We start from the raw sequence: 18,811 nt of genomic DNA, 5'->3' as shown, positions 1-18,811 counted from the left end.
AGTTCCTTTTGTGGTTTTTCCAGGATTTCATTTTGGAATGCATCCAGCAATTCCTTCTTGAATTCCTCAAGCTGACTCCTTCATGATACCCTTCTCAGACTTCAACAGGAGTTTATTCTGGGATCCCCCCAGGAATCACCGGTATTTCTTTTGGGATTCCTTCAGAAGTTCGTTATAATATGATTGTTTGAAAACTTCCTTGCGGAGTTCCTTCGCCGGTTCCTTCAATAGCTGTTTCATAAATTACTTCATGATTTCCTTCTGAGACTTTAGTAGAAGTTTCTTCTGAAATCCCTCCCGGAAATTTCACCCGAGATTTCTTCCGGTAAATATTCCTCCAACACACCCTTCAACAGATCTTTGCGGCATTTCTCCTGGAGCTCCAACCGAGGCTCCTCCAAGAACACCGTGCGGGATACTTTCAGGAAATCCTTCAGGGCTTTCTCCAGAAAGTTCTACCAGGATTCATCCTGACGGGTGTCCATTAGGAAATCCTTATGGAATTCATGCAGATTAGGGTGCCCCAAAATTACACATGTTTAAAAAGTTTGGGGGCTCACCCTGCAAATGATAGCTAAGGATGTTAGAAACCAACTCTTGTATGATGGCAAATTTCAGAAATGACGTTTAGAGGTCGCCCCAGCGAGATTTTTGAAAAATGGCCATTTTTCGTAATAAATTTTATACAAAAGTTTTTATCGTACAGGTAATTTTCTAAAAAATGGGTACTGCGATTTTTTGTACAGTAAAAAAATGTGTTTGAAATTTACTACGAAAAATGGCCATTTTTCAAAAATCTCGCTGGGGCGACCTTTAAATATCATTTCTGGAAGTTGTCAAGTTTGTTTCAACACCCTTAGCTATCATTTGCAGGGTGAGCCCCAAGGCTTTTTGACTATATGCAATTTTGGGACACGCTAATGTAGATCCTTATGCAATTTTCCCGGGAATTCATTTTGTAATTCTTGCTGATGTTCCCAGTGAAAACACTTCTTAAGTTTATTGCGATATCCTTAGATAACATTATTTTAATGGAATTCATTACGGCGTTACTACAGGGAATTCCGTGTGGAATTCCTTCATACGTTCCTTTTAGAATTCCCATAGGAGTTCCTTGCGGAATTCCTCCAACAATTTCTGGGTTTCTTTACATATTTCTAGACCATGTTGAAAGGGCGGAACAACCATTAAACGCCTAAGCTTCTTTCGTCTCTCTTGGGTGTATTTCAATTTATATATGCAAACTTATCCCGTTAAAAGATAGAGGGGTATCTGTTCTACCTGTTACTGGTCAGAGATTACATGAATAATGAAAACTACGCTCAGGAGAACCTGGAGAAGCATAAATACGCAATGATTGTTACGCCATTTTCAAATGCTAGTCTAGATTTGTAAAAAAAATCTATATAGTGTGATGTAAGAGAACATAATTCATCCATACTTTCACAATAAAATAGCATGGAACGAGCTCACCAAATCATACATGTATTTCTAATAACACCAAATCTAATCGAACAACAGGCAGCGTCCATTTATTATGTAACGCTAAAATTGTCATTTTTTGACCCCCCCTCCCCCCTCCGTAACGCTTTTTTGTATGAAAAACCATAAACACGTTCACAATCAATAGATAAGATAGTGACGCGTCGGTGTGACTAGTCCAGCTTCCAGAACTAAAATTCGAGCGAATAGGATAAAGCCCACCACACTGGTGAACTCGAGAAGAAAACGAATCTTACTAGTACAATTATCTTCTTTACACTGCTAATGCAGTTCTTATTGGATTGAAATGATGTACTACAAGGTGAAGTTCACATGTTTTCTTACGTTTTCATCAGCTTGCACACAATATTCTACAGAAGCGTCAAAAAAGTTCATCGAATCCATTCCGATGCCCATGTGAAAGGAAATAATAAAAATGAGGTGAAGTTTGAAATAGTTGGTAAATATAAGACTGAAATATGGCAGATTTTGAAATTTCTTTGTTCTTTTAATTACCAATCCTGCATTAGAGCTCTAGTTTAATGATTGATCAGAGCCAATTATTTGATAAAACTTACTTACGTCGCTTCAGTTTGCTTTTGTGCTTTATTTATCACATTCTGTTCAGGACAACCGGCATTAAATGTTTACAGTTTTCATACGGTTCATCTAACACAGCTGATCCAATGAATCTACTGCAGCAATGAATCTCATTTATTCAACCCACAACACAGAAAACCGCAGCCCATGGGTCTAGCCATCAGTTTCGATTGTCAACTCGCTTAGCTCGGCCGGCGCAGCGATAAGCGGTTTCCTCTAATTTTAGGCGAGTTGATAATTTTTGTGATAAAAGATGAGACACATTCTGGCGTTGCTAGCACTAGTGGCTCTGGTTCACACTTCCGGTGCCACTCTAACGCCCTCGGATGTCAAAGGGAAGGGTAAGAAGGTGAAGGAACTTAAGGTAAAACAGGGACCCCAACCGACGAGTGTTTTCGACCGGGGACTGATCCAGGAGGAACCTTCGGCCAAGGATATCCTGGTGGAGAGCGGGGCGTACTATGAGGAGACGGCGCTGAAGAACTTCAAGGGAACGGTGCTGGGGTATGTCACTCCGGTGAGTGGATATTGATTGATTGGTTGTTGTTGTTGGGAATCTCATAAATAAAATTGAATTTTGTTTTAGTGGAACAATCACGGATATGACGTGGCCAAAATTTGGGGTGGCAAATTCAACTATGTTTCACCGGTGTGGCTGCAGGTTTTGCGGAAGGGTCCAAAGCAGTATGAACTGGGTGGAGCGCATGATATTGATGCTGGATGGATGAAAGATGTGAAAAAGGCAGGAGAGGCGATCAATAACAAAGGTAAGTACCGTAGAACGGGCTATCTTTGATTAGCGGAGTAAACATTTATCGGTTAAATGAGGATCGAGGATATGAAATATTCAAACAAAGTTTTTTATTAAGTCAGTTTCTGTTCACGAACAATGTTTCTTTAGGGACCGGATAACAACGTCCGAGGCCATACTGTCCCGGTCGTTAAGTCGCGTTTTTTTTTTTGCAAAATAACGTCCAAAAGATTGGATGCGTCATAATATTCTATGTACCTTCTTTCCTTGGACTTCGTGGCATATCTGCATGATCGGACCAGAATCAGTCGTAGACCGTGGCGACGGACGGATGCATTTTTTTCACGCGTGACGTTTTTGCTCCAGCTAGTGAAATTATATTTTCAACTTTTCATTCGTCTGAGAGAATATTTGTCATTTTCGAGAGGGTCGGTGCAATAAACTATCCTTAAATGGTCGGCGTTAAGTCAGACTTGACCATCTGTTTTTCAATGATTTTGGGAAAATGTCCTGCAAGCACATAGGATATCAAATCAAACGCATTATTTTCTGAAATACTATAATTCTTCTATGTAATGATACATCTGCGTCAAAACAACATCGAAAAGTTCAGAGTTCTCAAATTCCTTCGCTTATCTTTACCTGCCCAAAAATCGCGTAGTCCACAAAAAAGGCGCGACCATGTCCATTTGTGTGGGTAGGACAAATGCATAGAAACTATCTTGTAATAATTCTTGAGCTTCATTCAACCATGTTGTCAATAAGACAAGAGATGCCAGATTATTTTAACAAAAAATCTGTATCAATACAGATTTTTCTGTATCGCTGTATTAGACACCGAGAGTCCTAGATTTTAAAGGAAACTAACAAAAATGTACCACTTTTTTACGGTTTTTAATTTTTACTGGTATTTATTTTTCTATAACATGTGTAAAAATGTACAAATTTACATTTTTTGAAGTTTAGGCTGCAATTTATAAAGTTTTCATTAAATTTATTGAAAATAACTTCCAATTTTATGCTTTCTGGAGAAATCTGTATCACATATTAAAAATCTGTATTTTGTCTGTATAGAAGGTCAAAACTCTGTATATTACAGAAAAATCTGTATATCTGGCATCTCTGAAAATGACCGAGACAGGTTCTCTGAACGTGCACTACGGCATCCTGGTGCGCCTAGCTTAACATCTTGGGTGGGTTGTCTTACAAATTATAATACTTTTTCGTGCATTAGCTGAAGCTCACCACACTGACATAGTGCACGTTCAGCGTGCCTATCAGGGTCATAACCCATTGATCATTGACCTCTATATTGCTAAAGCAAATCACTCCATCTCGAGATAGAGGAACGCTATTAAGTCTATTATGTGAGCTTAAAATATTGCAGTACTCTAAAGATTAGCTGATGATTAGAAGAGCTGTCCAAACGCATGGGTTTATTGCTATAAATGAATTTAGGCCCTAAACGTATTAACACACTTGTTTGACACTTCTCGTCATATTTTCTTTTTTAAAAGACACGGACAACGTCTTCAGCTTTCGGCTGTACACAGACTGTTTCAAACTAAACATGAGACAACGGACAACGGAGCATGCACCAGTGGAAACGGGGAAGAAACTATTCTCAAGAAAAGTTTCAACGCCCGAAGCGGGAATCGAACCCTCACCCCATAGCATGGTGCGATTATAAGCTTGCTGACCCTAACCGCACGGCTACGAGGCTCCACGATTTCATATTTTCGAAAGAAAGCGTGCTTTTATTAAGATACGGTAAACATGGCACCACTCTAACGTCAAATGGGGACTGGATAATACGTTGGATTTTTAGTTAAGGTTATGTGCACTCGAGAACTTGCTTGACCCAATCTCACCCCCATTCTTAATATTTAGACATAGGGTCAAAAATATTGAATTTTTAAATAAAAAGATCAATGACATCCCGCTTTTTTCATTGCATCAACCAGGTAATACCTACAGCTAATTACTTATAAGAAATTTTATGGTTAGGTACTTGTGTTAAACATTACGAAGGAGAATTTTTTTTTCGGAGTGATTTACTAGAGTGATTTATTGATAAAACATATAAGTTTAGCCACAAATTTAACAAAAAACGATTATTGCTAAACATGTTATTCTGCATCATGACATGTAAAAACATCTCCTCTTTGAAAGAATATTAAGTTTTCAATATAAATTAGCGATAGTTGATGAGCTATTTTTTTATCTGTATTAACGAGATTTTTAGCCCTGGGCTAGTTCATCTCGGGACCCACGCTTTACTTCCCTTCCGAAGGAAGAACTCACATTTTTGCGAGTTTGTCGGGAGTAGGATTCGATCCCAGGTCCTCGGCGTGATAGTCACGTGCTTTAACCACCAACCGCTCCACAGATGAGCTATTTCAAATTTTATGTTTCTCCGTTTTGACCCAATCTCACCCCCCACACCCATTGTCACCCCCATCGACGGTACTTCATATTTCTAAATATTTGGTGAAAAATCCAGACAGGAATTGTCATTCTAAATTGTTGAAAATCGTAAAAAGATTCGTAAAAAAAGCTAAAAGATATTTCAAATATAATACCTACTCTCACATGGAAGCTATATCTCAAATCAGTTCACTGCGCTATTCCTGCACAAATATTTCATAAAATTCCTCTGTAGAATGATGTTTTCGTGGAAATGACTATTTATTGAATCTTTTTATTAGTGCTTTGTAGAGCCATTTGAGGATTAATGTAGAAACTAATCTGTAGAGGAATAAATGACAAAATTACTAGCAAAAATGTCAAGTGTAAGTGGCGGCGCAGCCGAATTTTTTTTCCAAAGTGTAGAATTAGCATTATTTAAAATACACAAAAATAAAAACCAAAAAAAAAAATATTTTTTTTTCATTTGATGACTGTAGTGATTGGAATATTCTTGGATCGTTTTTATGAATGATTTCATTTTCAATTCAAAACACTTAACATTTTTCTTTTAAACACGTTTATTATCGCGAAAGCTAACCAACAAACTGACGTTTACATTCAAATCCTGATTGGACGCCTACTATGATTAAACTTTTCTCTATAATGACGGACATCACAATTCTCATTGCTATACCTTGCATTTTTGTTATGCCGTAGTTCCTTGAACAGGATTATATTTCTTATTCTATATATTTTTTTTATCTGTATTAACGAGATTTTAGCCCTAGGCTAGTTCATCTCGGGACCCCCGCTTTACTTCCCTTCCGAAGGAAGAACCCACATTTTGTAAGTTTGTCGGGAGTGGGATTCGATCCCAGGTCCTCGGCGTGATAGTCAAGTGTTCTAACCATCACACCAGGTCCGCTCCGCATTATTCTATATTTATTATCCCTCATGATCCCTACAATGACTACCTAAGAGAGTTAGATAAACTAATACTCGGACTTAAGTTCGTGGATAGAAACTTTTTGTTGATTTCCGAAGGAATTGAGCGATTTTACCTTACCCTGCCACGCAGCCTTTTCCCAAAAATACTTCAAAATCTTAACCCTCCTTGTGGATTAGGGTGTTTTTTTTTTTACTCTAACCATACACTACGCCAGCAATCTGTTTCCTACGTGACGCATTTTGAAGATTAACATGAACTTGTGCAAACGCAGAGGACTAAATGATTTGCCGTGGGGAAGCGATTGTATTAGTTACTTCCTTCCTCTCAATATTGACATATAATTTCATTTGAAGATCATCAACACCCACTCATAAAAATATGTTAATTCCATTGATTTATCTCAATGGTGACCTGTTTGAGTGTAGCTGATCTGCGGATATTGAAGTCGGGTGGTGAATCAAGCTCAAGCATAAGAAAGTTACGGAAACATCTCTGGGAGACTTCCGGAAGACACGCGATTCAAGATTCCAGGTGATATCAAGGATATGCCCCCAGAAACACCCTTGAAATCCATTGGGGTCGCCAGGACCACTCCTGAAACAGTATGGAATGCCTTCGAAACCTCTTAAAGCCCCCTGGAACGCCCATGAAATCCCCTGAGACCCCAAGATCCGTGGAATGCCCCCAAAACCCTGAAATCCTCTGGAACACTCATGGAACACCTCTGAATCCAATGAAACCCCTTAAAACTACTGGAACACCCCGGAAAACCCACTAAAATCCTCTGGATTCCCATGGTGAAATCTCATCACCACGGGACACCTCTGAAACACAATGAAAACTCCTGAAATGCACCCGGAACTCCATAAAACTCCTTGGAACATCCCTGAAACGCTCCTGAAATCCCTTGGATTCTCTTTAAAGTCCCTAAAACCCCTTGGAACGCCCCGGAGAACTCCTGAAATCCCCTGAAACACCCTTGGGACTGCAGAAATCTCCTTGAAGCTTCATGGAATGCCCCTGAAACCCCTTAAAACTTTTAAAACGCTTCTGAAAACCCCTAAAACTCATTGAAACACCACTGGAACGCTCTTGAAACACTCTGGATCCCGCTGAAGTCTCTAAAGCCCCTTGGAACGCCCATGAAAACCCCTGAGACTTCCTGGATTACCCCTGGAACGCCTTTAAAACCCTTTGAAGCTGCATAGAACACTAGGGTGGGTCCAACCTAAAAAAATCTTTCCGGGATATGATTTTCCAAGAAGAAAATGACCGTCTGATCAAAATAAGCGAGCTGTACAAAAATGAGCGATTTCGGTTGATATTTAGGGCTTTAGTCTTTGTTTTCATCGCAAGTTCATCTTTTCTTTTCATTCAAACCGATTTCCATACTTGTTCAGGCATGTTAAATTGAAGATCGATAGTGGTTTGATAGTGGTACAAAATAAAAAGCGAATAAACATTCCTAAACTGGAAATTTTTCTCACTATGTCAGAAACAAATAAAGATATCGCAATTTTTAGGTCAAATTTCGCCCTTTATGATTCCAGAGTCACCGGTTTAGTCTAGGAGAAATATCGTAGTTTTGAAATTTGACACTCTGTATAAATTTCACTTAGGCCCTTTGCGCCACCCCTAAATATCAACCGAAATCGCTCACAGCAAAAATATATGAAAGTTTAACAGCACGTAAATTGAAGACCAACTGAAATTTGCGGCAGAAATTTGTAAATCACCAGCATTTTTTTTTATTTTTTTATCTGTAGTAACGAGATTTTTAGCCCTAGGCTAAGTTCAACTCGGGACCCACGCTTTACTTCCCTTCCGAAGGAAGAACTCACATTTTGCGAGTTTGTCGGGAGTGTGGTTCGATCCCAGGTCCTCGGCGTGATAGTCAAGTGTTCTAACCACCACACCAGGTCCACTCCAATCATCAGCATTTAACGTCAGCCGAGCAGCCCGCTGCTGGTCAGATGGCTTGTTTACAGATTTTAAAGGATGTCCGTCATCAGCTAATCGGACGGCTGCTCGCAGCTTTGACGGTTTTCCTCGTTGTCTCTCTCAGTAATCTCTGCAGCAACCGAAGCACGACGGCAATTCGTTCGTTATGGTAGAAGCAGTTTAACTTTGACTGTCTGCTTTTCAACAATCTGAAATAGCCGAGAGTGCTTGGGCGTGCTACTCACACCCCTAGGATTTGAGTTCGATTCTCTCTCGGAGCTCAATTTTACTTTATATTTTCTAGCAGATATCTGCAATGTGATTTTAAGATCGCACAAAAATTTCCATAATATACAACGGGGTCCTTTTGTTACATTTGATTCGTCATAATTTTACAGTTTTTTTTTCGAACTGTGCTCATTTTTGTACAGCTTGCTTATTTTTACCAGACGATCATGTTCCACTTGAGAAATTATACCCCGGAAAGATTTTTTAAAATAAGCCTCATCCTAATGGAACACCTCTGATACCCCTGCACGTTCCTGATAGCTACACTTCTGGAACGCCCTTGGGATACCCGGAAGTCATTGAATCCCCTTCAAAACCCCTGGATCGCTCCTGAAACCCTCTGGAATACCTTTGGAACGTTCATGGAATCCCCTGAGGCCACTGAAATGTTACAGAAATTCTCTGAAATCCCATGGAACGCTCATGACACTCCTTGAGACGCCTTGGACCATCCCTAGAACACCTTTGAAACCCTTTGAAATACCATGTAACACCCCTGGAACGCTACGGGCACCCCCTGAAACTTCTTGAATACCCCATTATAACCACAAAAACGCTTCTGAAACTCCCTGAAACACTCTGGAGCATCTCTGGAACTCCTCTGAAACCCCCCTTAGCCCCATGGAATGCCTCTGAGACACCTTGAACCCGCTGGAACACCCCTTAAACCTCCTTAATCTCGTGGGGGGCGTTCCACATCTTAACAACCCTTGGAATGCCTGGCGAATCACTCTACATCCATAAAAATTCGTCGATTTTTCGTTCGACTTCATGTGAATATCCAGGATTAAAATTATTTGTTAATGAATCAGGATGTAAAAATCAAAAAATGACTCAGTTCTTTTCTCGTAATAGAATGTAGCAATTTTGTTTCAAATTATGTATTTACAGTGTATCAAACAATTGTCCGTACAGCAATTTTTTGGTCAAAATATTTTTTCATTCAAATGTTTATAATTTTTTTATACGTCAATCAAGAACGTTGAAATTTTGACCAATCATGAATCATATATTAATGTTCCATTGGTGAAATTTTGAGCGAGATCAAATAAGTTTTCTGAAAGTTATAGAACTTTTAGTAAAACTTATAACATTTTTGAACACATTTTCAAAACTTAATATCTCAATATGTACTCGATGAAACTTTTTCAATTTTTTGTGTGTTACAGCTTATATCTAAGGCTTAAAGGCTTGAAGGCTTAAAGGCTTGTTTTAAAAATGTGTTCAAAAATCTTATAAGTTTTACTAAATGCTCTATAACTTTCAGAAAACTTATTCGATCTCGCTCAAAATTTTACCAGTGGAGCTTCAATATATGGTTTATGACTGGTCCAAATTTCAGCGGTTTTGATTGACGTACAAAAAAGTTATAAACTTTTGAATGAAAAATTATTTTGACCAAAAAATTGCTGTACGGACAATTGTTTGATACACTGTATTTGTGACTGTTATACTGCAAAAATATGAATGATATTTTCAAACTGTTACCATAAAACGGGGTATCATTGATCAGCGGGGAAACATTGATCGGCTTGACCGACCCCATGAAATGTTCAAACAAGCATTTTACATTGATTCAGTTTCTGCTATCGAATGGTATATCGTAATTTGCTATCATTTAGCTATTAAATGACATGCAACTCATGAAAATTGAATTTCATAAACATTGAAATAAATCGATTTTATCATAATTGCGTGTGGTCGATACATTGTCAAACATTTATGCTTGGCGTAAATACTAGATACAATATGAGTTTCGAAATCACTGTATTACTTCAATATGATATCCTAGAGTTGGATTTCATAAACGAATTTTTAAAGAAAATGCTCTTTTTCAATTAAACATACGAATTATTAAAAATAGGCTATCAATTCATTAAGCCATTGCCTACCTTTAGGCGTTATTCGCTGTTTGGAAGATTTTAATCCTAAAATAATCCATAAAGTACATAACTTGTAAATCTGTAAAATCTGTAAATAATCTTGAAAATTGTGAAACCAGTAGGTTCGGTATGTTGTTTAGGGTTAACCCCTTACTTTAGCTACTCAAGTAACTAGTTTCAAAAAGTTGATTTTTCAGCACTTTCCGTGTCAATTTCTCGATTTTTGCTTAGGGTAATCAAGCCAAGTTTAAATTACAATGTTTGATTGCTTTGACATTCATGCTGAGTAATTCTCGCTGAGACCGTCCCACTATTTACACCATGTCTTTAAAAATGTTTAAAGTAGTGATTTTCTGAAAGTCCTCCTTAAAAAAGTAAGAAAAATGCATTTTGGTAATTAATTTGATGGACCCCCCGTTAGTTAGAGCCACAACCATTTTTGCGGACCCCTCGATTTTGATCAATTCTTGGATACTTTTTCAAAACGACGTATAATACACGCAAACCCTATGTTGATACGTCGTTTTGAAAAAGTATCCGAGAATTGTTGGCTCATTTAAACCGTTATAACTCAAAAGTTTCTCCAAAAACCACCTCATAACAAAATGTTGTTAAAAAGAGGAAAGATAGAGCTACTATTTACAGTTATAAAAAAATGGGTCGGCCATATTGATTTTAGCCGCCATCTTGGATTTTTATACCAAAACTTGTTTTTCACCATGTTGGCAACCACCGATTTTCAAAATTTTTGCGTCAATCGAAAGTGGGGACATTTTTACACAACATATCAAAAATTTAGAGATGTATCTTTTTCCTATCAAAAGTTATCTGCACTTTTGTTAATCATGACACGTTTTCTTCATACATTTAACTGTTTCTCAATGATGCGGACATTGCTTTTTAAACTTTTTTGATGTTTTGAAAAGCTGAAACTTTCAACTTTTCATTAGTGGATTCAGATTTTAAATAAATGTTCGTAAACACTGTGAAATAACGCTGCGTTTATGTTAACAACCGGCACCTCGCCCAGTGCGCTAGAGTGTCATGATTTACAAAAGTGCAGATAACTTTTGATAGGAAAAAGATTCATCTCTAAATTTTTGATATGTTGTGTAAAAATGTCCCCGCTTTCGATTGACGAAATTTTGAAAATAGGCGGTTGCCAACATGGTGAAAAACAAGTTTTGGTATAAAAATCCAAGATGGCGGCCAAAATAAATATGGCCGACCCATTTTTTTATAACTGTAAATAGTAGCTCTATCTTTCCTCTTTTTAACAACATTTTGTTATTAGGCGGTTTTTGGAGAAACTTTTGAGTTATAACGGTTTAAATGAGTCAATAATTAATCGAAATCGAGGGGTCCACAAAAATGGTTGTGGCTCTAACTAACGGGGGGTCCATCAAATTGATTAACCAAATGCATTTTTCTTACTTTTTTGGGAGAGACTTTCAGAAAATCGCCACCTTAAACATTTTTAAAGACATGGTGTAAATAGTGGGACGGTCTCAGCGAGAATTACCCTGCTCACAACAGGAACACATGTTTGATGAACAAATTGAAACTTGAATTATGAAAAGAAATCCACGTGCTCCGGTGGGAATCGAGCCCACGACTCCCAATTCGCTTGAAGGGCACTTCTTTCCTTCAAGCTATGGATCCGCTTGACCATCTCCATCCCCTGAAGGCACAGAACTGAACTCGATTCCTCCAATGCACATGGTTCCCATGGAGTGGAACTTGGTGTTGGAGTTTGGGTAGTGTCCAGCCCCTCGCGGATATGCAAATAAAAGGAGTTAGGTGTCCGGCCCTTCGAAGATTGGCACGTCACCTCTCAGCGGTGTTAGCTCGTTCAAGATTGTTGCTAGTGTTGCGTAGGCAAGTTTGTTTATGGTTTAAATCGTTGAAATAGGGTAAGTGTACCAATTATGGCTATAGTACCAATTATTCGCCATAGTTGATTTTTACCCTTTAACGATATAAATCAACAAGCAAAAAATTGTGAACAACAGATGACGTTCACAAAAGATGGTTGCACTCATTTAAACTTCACATTTTTCGCAAATTATGGTAGAAATAAATAATTTTCCTTAAAATTTCGGCTTCCTTGCACCTAAAATCGCCATAGTGTGCCAGTTATGGCTAATCCCATAAAGAATGCATGAAAATAGTGCGAATAGGAACCGAAGCTAAAAAATGTAGCCACAACTGGTACAGGGTTCCTATCATTGGCACACGCTGTAATAAATACTAAAAGAAGTTTTGGCTTTGTTTCTATATTTTTCCTGTAAAGTATGGAAACTAAGCTATCTTTTAACATATTGTTGACATTCGTTGGTCTTCTCGTTATTTTTCTACAAATAGTTTTCCTTAGGTAGTGCCATAATTGGTACATGCACCCTACATCGGGTTTTATTTTTTATACGAAATAGTTTTGGTTTGTACTTCTTCTGGTAACTCAAGTTCCTGTGATATACTGTTGGAGAATAGTTACGGGCTTTAACCACCACACGACCCAGACAACCAATTTGTACGTATAATGAAGTTTATGTTTATGTTATACGTACATTTATGCGTTAAAGTTACATCGCATAAGATGCAGCAAAAGTGCCTTATGCGTACAAAAGTAGAGGCGCTATACGTGCATTCACGGAACGATAATAACGCTATATGACTTGAAGCGATATTTTATGCGATGCACCGTGTGCGCACTATTGCGACGTAACTCAGCATCTTATGCGACTTAAATAAAATAAAAAAAACAATTCTTGTCAGCTCGATATCGAACTAATGAGCTCCGGATTGTCGAGAAACACTTCACACACAACACCAAACGCTACTTATGAAACAAGCTGATTAATTATCATGATATTCTAGCCCTCCTCAGTGTTTGTTGGAATGCACTTGGTTCACTTGCGCTGTGCGTGTTTGGCAGGCTAAAAACGACGAAGCACCATTTTCCGTAGAGTTTTCACTGCCCCTCTCCAGCTAGTGCCTCCCATTGTTGATTATCAAGCCAACAAAACAAATAATGATGACTTTGCAACCATAATTATGGCTGTTCACTTTCTTGTAGCTTTTTGGCATTGCATCCACAGTGCAACAGAAACTCTTTAATTGTTATCACATATCAAATCGCATAATGTCAACATAAATGCTTCTAGCTTATGCGAGTTTGTATGCACACTTTAACGAGCTTATTTGTACTTTTATGCGATTTCATCCATACACCGATGCGAGGTAAACTGACACAACAAGAAAAGTACCAAACGAAGTCGTATAATCATCGCAGTACGCAATTATACGAATTCAATTGACGCTTTGCGAGTTTGCTCGCACGCTATTGCGAATAATTAAAATTCATCGCAATAAAACATCGGAATATCATCTACTACGATGTACTCATACCTTATAAAAATTGATTTGTATTCTTATATGACTTTACTTGATTGTAACCGATGGTCACAAATATTCCACTTGTTGCCTCCAACACAAGTCACATTATAATAATGTTTTTTTTTACCGTGTATACAAATTTAGACGAAGGATGAATGCCGGCTCTCACAAACAAACGCTTGAACACTCAAACAAAATCACAACTAGAGGTCGTTAATGTATTTTGACAAGACATTACATACCAAGGTAGGAGGTTGTTGAAACGTCAAACTTCGTATCTTTACGAAGTTTGCCCTCCGAATTTCCACCAACTAATAAAACTACTCAGTCAACACGGAAAAAGCCTCTTTTCTGTCACAACCATTGGACAATTAGTAGTGCGCGCTGTGTTTAATTCCGAATTTTTCCAAGAATAAAATAGTGTGCTAGAAAATAGTCACAGAAATTTGAAGTAGTGGTGAAAAACCCCGAAGTTGTGCAGAAGAGATCCGCGCCAACCGCCTGGAGTTCTGGGATCGGCCATAGACATCCTCCGGCCATTTTGGATCGGCCATCGCTGGTCGATACCCTCCGCGAGCCATCAGTGACACCTCTCCGTCCGTGAAGCCCCGAGAGCAGTGCCGGAGCCTTGGCTAGCCTGCTTGGCTCTTCAGTTTCATCGTTTCGGGCCACTTGCTGGCCAGTACACTCGTTCAGAAGGTTCACCATCGCCCCGCCACCCCCGGCGGTCGTTCAGAAGATTCACCACCCTTCCCGCCTCACCCGGCGGTCGTTCAGAGGACTCACTACCAGCCCCGTCCCATCTGGCGGGCAAACCGACCGAGCACCACCCGCTTTCCGCCCGTCCAGCAGTCGCAACACCTTCAGGCATGACGATGCCTTCGGCAAGTACTCCCTATCATTGTGTGACGTCCTATAGGGCCCAATAATGGGCGTATAAACCCAGAATGTTGTAAAATGTATGAAGGTGATCGCTATTTTTATTTTACAAAAGCGCATCCTTGATTTAATAAGGTTACTGGTTCACTTACGTTTCCTCCGGGCCCAAAAGGGAGCCATCAAGCCTCGTTCTTCTTTGGTTTGCTTTAAATATGCTTTTTCCGTTAGACTTGTGAGACCTCTTGTGTTGAAAGACCTTGGTAGGTACGTTCGTAGCGGTTGCATGTAACACCCCTGTGGACAAGTGTTTCATTTGCTTGCGTTCCTACCGTTCAGTGAGTTACTCCCAGCCTGTGGGGGAAAAGGCGAACTTCGTTCCTATTGGAATAACGACCCTGAATTCCTATTTACATTACTTAGAGTTTCATGATACATCGTAATAATTTCAAAAAATAACATCATGTGTGTGGAGCGGACCTGGTGTGGTGGTTAGAACACAAGACTATCATGCCGAGGGCCTGGGATCGAATCCCACTCCCGACATACTCACAAAATGTGGGTTTTTCCTTCGGAAGGGAATTTAAACGTTGGTCCCGAGATGAACTAGCCTAGGGTTAAAAATCTCGTTAATACAGACAAAAAAAAATCATATGCGATGAAAATTTTCAGTTAGCCGTACATATATGCGATAGTGACTTAAAATAGTACTTTATACGATGTACAAAGCGATTTCTTATGCGTCTCCTGGTTGCCTGGGGAGGTCCTCTCCACTCATATACAATGTTGATTTAAATATAAACTAATGTTTGCATAATACTTGGTCTCTTTTTCCAGTCGTTCCCCGCGTTCTATTCGACAAATTCACCGACAAGGATTTCTCCCAGCTGCTAACGTACAGCGAGGAGCGCACGATCGCCGCCAAGCTGATTCTCAACTCCGTCCGTAAGTACAAATTCGATGGAATCGTTCTGGAGGTATGGTCCCAGTTAGCCGCACGAGTCGACGACGAATACCTGGTGGGACTGGTCAAAGAAATCTGCGAAACGTTGACCAACGCCAATTTCGATTGCATTTTGGTGATTCCTCCGGCGCGCAAGGAAACGTACGATCTCTTCTCGCGGCGCCATTTTGAATCGTTGGCTCCGGCGGTGACGGCCTTCTCGTTGATGACCTACGATTACTCGAGTATTCAGCGACCGGGGGCTTGCGCTCCGCTGTATTGGGTGAAGAACGCCGTGCAGCACATTTGTCCGGACAGTGCGGAGAATGTGAAGGAGAAGCGGGCTAAGATCCTGCTGGGATTGAATTTGTACGGAAGCGATTACACTCCTAACGGTGGACAACCGATCGTGAGTCATGAATATCTGGGTTTGTTGAAGCATCTGAAGGGACACCTGACGTACGATGATCACGATGTGGAGAACTTCTTTGAAGTGAAGTGAGTTAGGAAATTAAACGATTTTTTCATACTGATTACTTTACGCATTCTTTCCTGTTTTCAGAACTTCTAACGGTCGTCACATGGTATTCTATCCGACGCTGTTCTCCATCAACGAGCGGCTAAAGCTGGCCAAGGATCTTGGCACCGGAATTTCGCTGTGGGAATTGGGACAAGGATTGGACTACTTCTACGATCTTTTCTAGTCAAACTTCACAACTGTAGGTCGTAAAATAAAAGCGTCACATAAACTAGAGTTTTCGAAATATTTCGTTTATTTGGAAGTACTTTAAATTTTAAAGTAGTTACAATACATCTTACAGGCTAGGATGTCGATTATAGATATTTTAGGCTTAAGGTTTCTGTATTAAGGATAAAATCTGTAATTCTAGAAAATCTTCTTCTGAGTCGATATCATAAATAATTTTATAAAAAAAATCGAAATAAAATTTGAGCATCTTCGTCAGCGCCCGAGTCGAAGAATCCCGGAATCTTTTAGTAGCAGCCATCGGTAATAATTTACTGAAAGGAAGAAAAGAACGTCCCCACCGTTCCTTGCCAGAAGAGCCCTCTAGCCGGCGGTGGCCTTTCCTCGGCCGCGGAAGCCCATCATCGTTTGGGGACCCTTCATGATGCGGCTCATCATTTCCCAGCAGACCTTGGCAGGCAGTAGGCACTTCAGGGGCAAGAAGACGCGAACGCTGTCCGGCAGGGTGCAGTTGACTTCGTTCTTCAGGATCGACTTAACCATGCTGTCGGCGACGTGCTTCGGTTCCAGCATGGGCAGCAGCCGTGGTTTGCAGCCGGCGAACATTCCGGTGTTGATGTAGTACGGGCAGACCAGCGTCAGGTGGATGTTGTCGTAGCCGTGGGTCTGGAAGGCAAAAACAAAAAAAAATGGTAGGATGATAAGTTATGCATAAATATGAAGATGTTTCTCGCATTTTTTAAGGCGCTGTCTATAAACTACGTAGACTCAATTTTGGCAATCTCAGACCCCCATCCCCCTCGTAGACTTTCGTCCATACAAAGACTTCGAAATTTGTATGGACCGTAGACTTTGGCCAGACCCCCTCCCTCTCAGAGTCTAAAGAGCAACCGCAATCCGTGCTCTAATACCTAAAACTGCCATTGTTGTGTTATTCTACAGAACATTGTGAGAGCATCCTAATAACGATTGGCGGTGGCGGTGAGCAGAGTTTGTTCATGTGGTTTGTTGTTGTTGTTATGTACAATTTAATAATAAGAAATGCCATTATTTTGTTATTCAAAACCTTTTGGATACCATCCCGAGGAGAAGAAAATATCAACAGCATAATCCAACATGTTAGTTTGACATAATAACTGTATAATGAAATCAGTAATTTATATGATGATGATTAACCTGGGCTTGTTAGGGGAATATCTGTAAGTAAAAGAAAATCGCGTTAAGTACTGTTCCTTTGAATTCCACTAAGTATTTGCATCCTTTGACAGATACGTATTTCGACCTCAACTGTAAGGTCGTCTTCAGTGTCTTGTACTTGACTCGACTCAAGTACAAGACACTGAAGACGACCTTACAGTTGAGGTCGAAATACGTATCTGTCAAAGGATGCAAATTCTTAGTGGAATTCAAAGGAACAGTACTTAATGCGATTTTCTTTTACTTAGTAATTTATATGTTATTAACATATCTTATTATGTTATAAACTTGTCTGTCATAAGCGGCAAAATAACAACAATCGTAACAAAAAAAATGTTCCTGGGCCGGAGACCAATTCAATAACAAGTTTTGATAGATTCAATAACAAAATAACAATGAATCTTGCAGTTAATTTGATAACTTGTTATTGTTGTGTTGTCAACACAAATTTGTACATTTTCAGTAGCAGAATAATAACAAAACTTGGTCAACTACAAAGTATATTATTGAAATGTTATTAACTTGATGAATCTCAATAACTTGATCATAAAAAATAAGTTTGCCCAACAAAATATGTTATAAAAAAGTAATACTTTGATAAGTTAGTAATAACAAGTTATGATATAAAAACAGGCTATGTGATTCTGTTGTTATGAATTTGATATTCTCCTCTGTTCGGGATATACAGCACTGGAAATTTTAGGTATGTTGTTATTGAATTAACAAGACTTGTTATTATCTAGGTGTTATTGATTCAAAGAATCTCTCTTAGAAAAATCCCTTCAGAAATTTCTGAACAAATCCCTCGAAGCAATTCAAGGAGAATTCTACAAAAGAATTGAAGCTGGAATCCCAAGGGAATTGCAGCAGGAGTTTCCAAAGGAATTCCAGGAGGAATCCCCGAAGGAATTCCAGCGAGAATTTCTTGGAGGAATCAACGAAAATTATCCAGCAGGAATCTCTGCCAGGAATTCCAGGGGGATTCCCCGAGAGAATATCAGGAGGAATCCCTGAAGAAACTCTAGGATGAATCCCCAAAAGAATTCCAAAGGGAATCCCGAAAGAATTGTAGGAAGCATCTCCAAAGGAATTCCAGGAGAAATCTCCGGAGAAAGTCTAGGAGGAATCTTCGAAGAAATTACAGGAGAAATCCCTGCAACAATGCCAGGGGGGAACAACGAAGGAATTCCGAGAGGATCTGTCCAAAAACTACGTAGACTCTGAGGGGGTACGGGGGTATAAGGCAAAGTCTACGCTACATACTAAATTTCAAATTTTTGTATGAATAAAATTCTACGGAGGGGGAGGGGGAGTCTGAGATGGCCAACAATGAGTCTACGTAGTTAATGAACAGCGCCAGAGGAATCCCCGAAGAAATTCAAGAACAAGA

General features: G+C 39.4%; 2 protein-coding genes across 2 annotated transcripts in view; one reads left to right on the top strand and one right to left on the bottom strand.

Annotated features, from left to right (window-relative positions):
• Nucleotides 1-2,181: 2,181 nt before the first annotated feature.
• On the top strand, nucleotides 2,182-16,522 carry LOC109421011 (chitinase domain-containing protein 1). Its single transcript, XM_019695496.3, has 4 exons — nucleotides 2,182-2,599; nucleotides 2,669-2,849; nucleotides 15,413-16,016; nucleotides 16,081-16,522. Exons 1-4 carry the CDS (start codon nucleotides 2,336-2,338, stop codon nucleotides 16,220-16,222), a joined length of 1,191 nt encoding a protein of 396 aa, XP_019551041.3. The 5' UTR covers nucleotides 2,182-2,335; the 3' UTR covers nucleotides 16,223-16,522.
• Nucleotides 16,269-18,811, bottom strand: part of LOC109428798 (estradiol 17-beta-dehydrogenase 11) — a 93,211-nt gene continuing 90,668 nt past the window's right edge. The window contains exon 5 of the mRNA XM_019704654.3: nucleotides 16,269-16,890. Coding sequence (XP_019560199.3) covers nucleotides 16,588-16,890 — 303 coding nt within the window. The 3' untranslated portion in view covers nucleotides 16,269-16,587. The remainder of the gene's footprint in view (nucleotides 16,891-18,811) is intronic.

This window comes from Aedes albopictus, chromosome 2, assembly GCF_035046485.1.
Source record: "Aedes albopictus strain Foshan chromosome 2, AalbF5, whole genome shotgun sequence".
Lineage (NCBI taxonomy): Eukaryota > Metazoa > Arthropoda > Insecta > Diptera > Culicidae > Aedes > Aedes albopictus.
The sequence above is the reverse complement of the archived record's forward strand: the minus strand, read 5'-3'. Positions and strand labels throughout refer to the sequence as shown.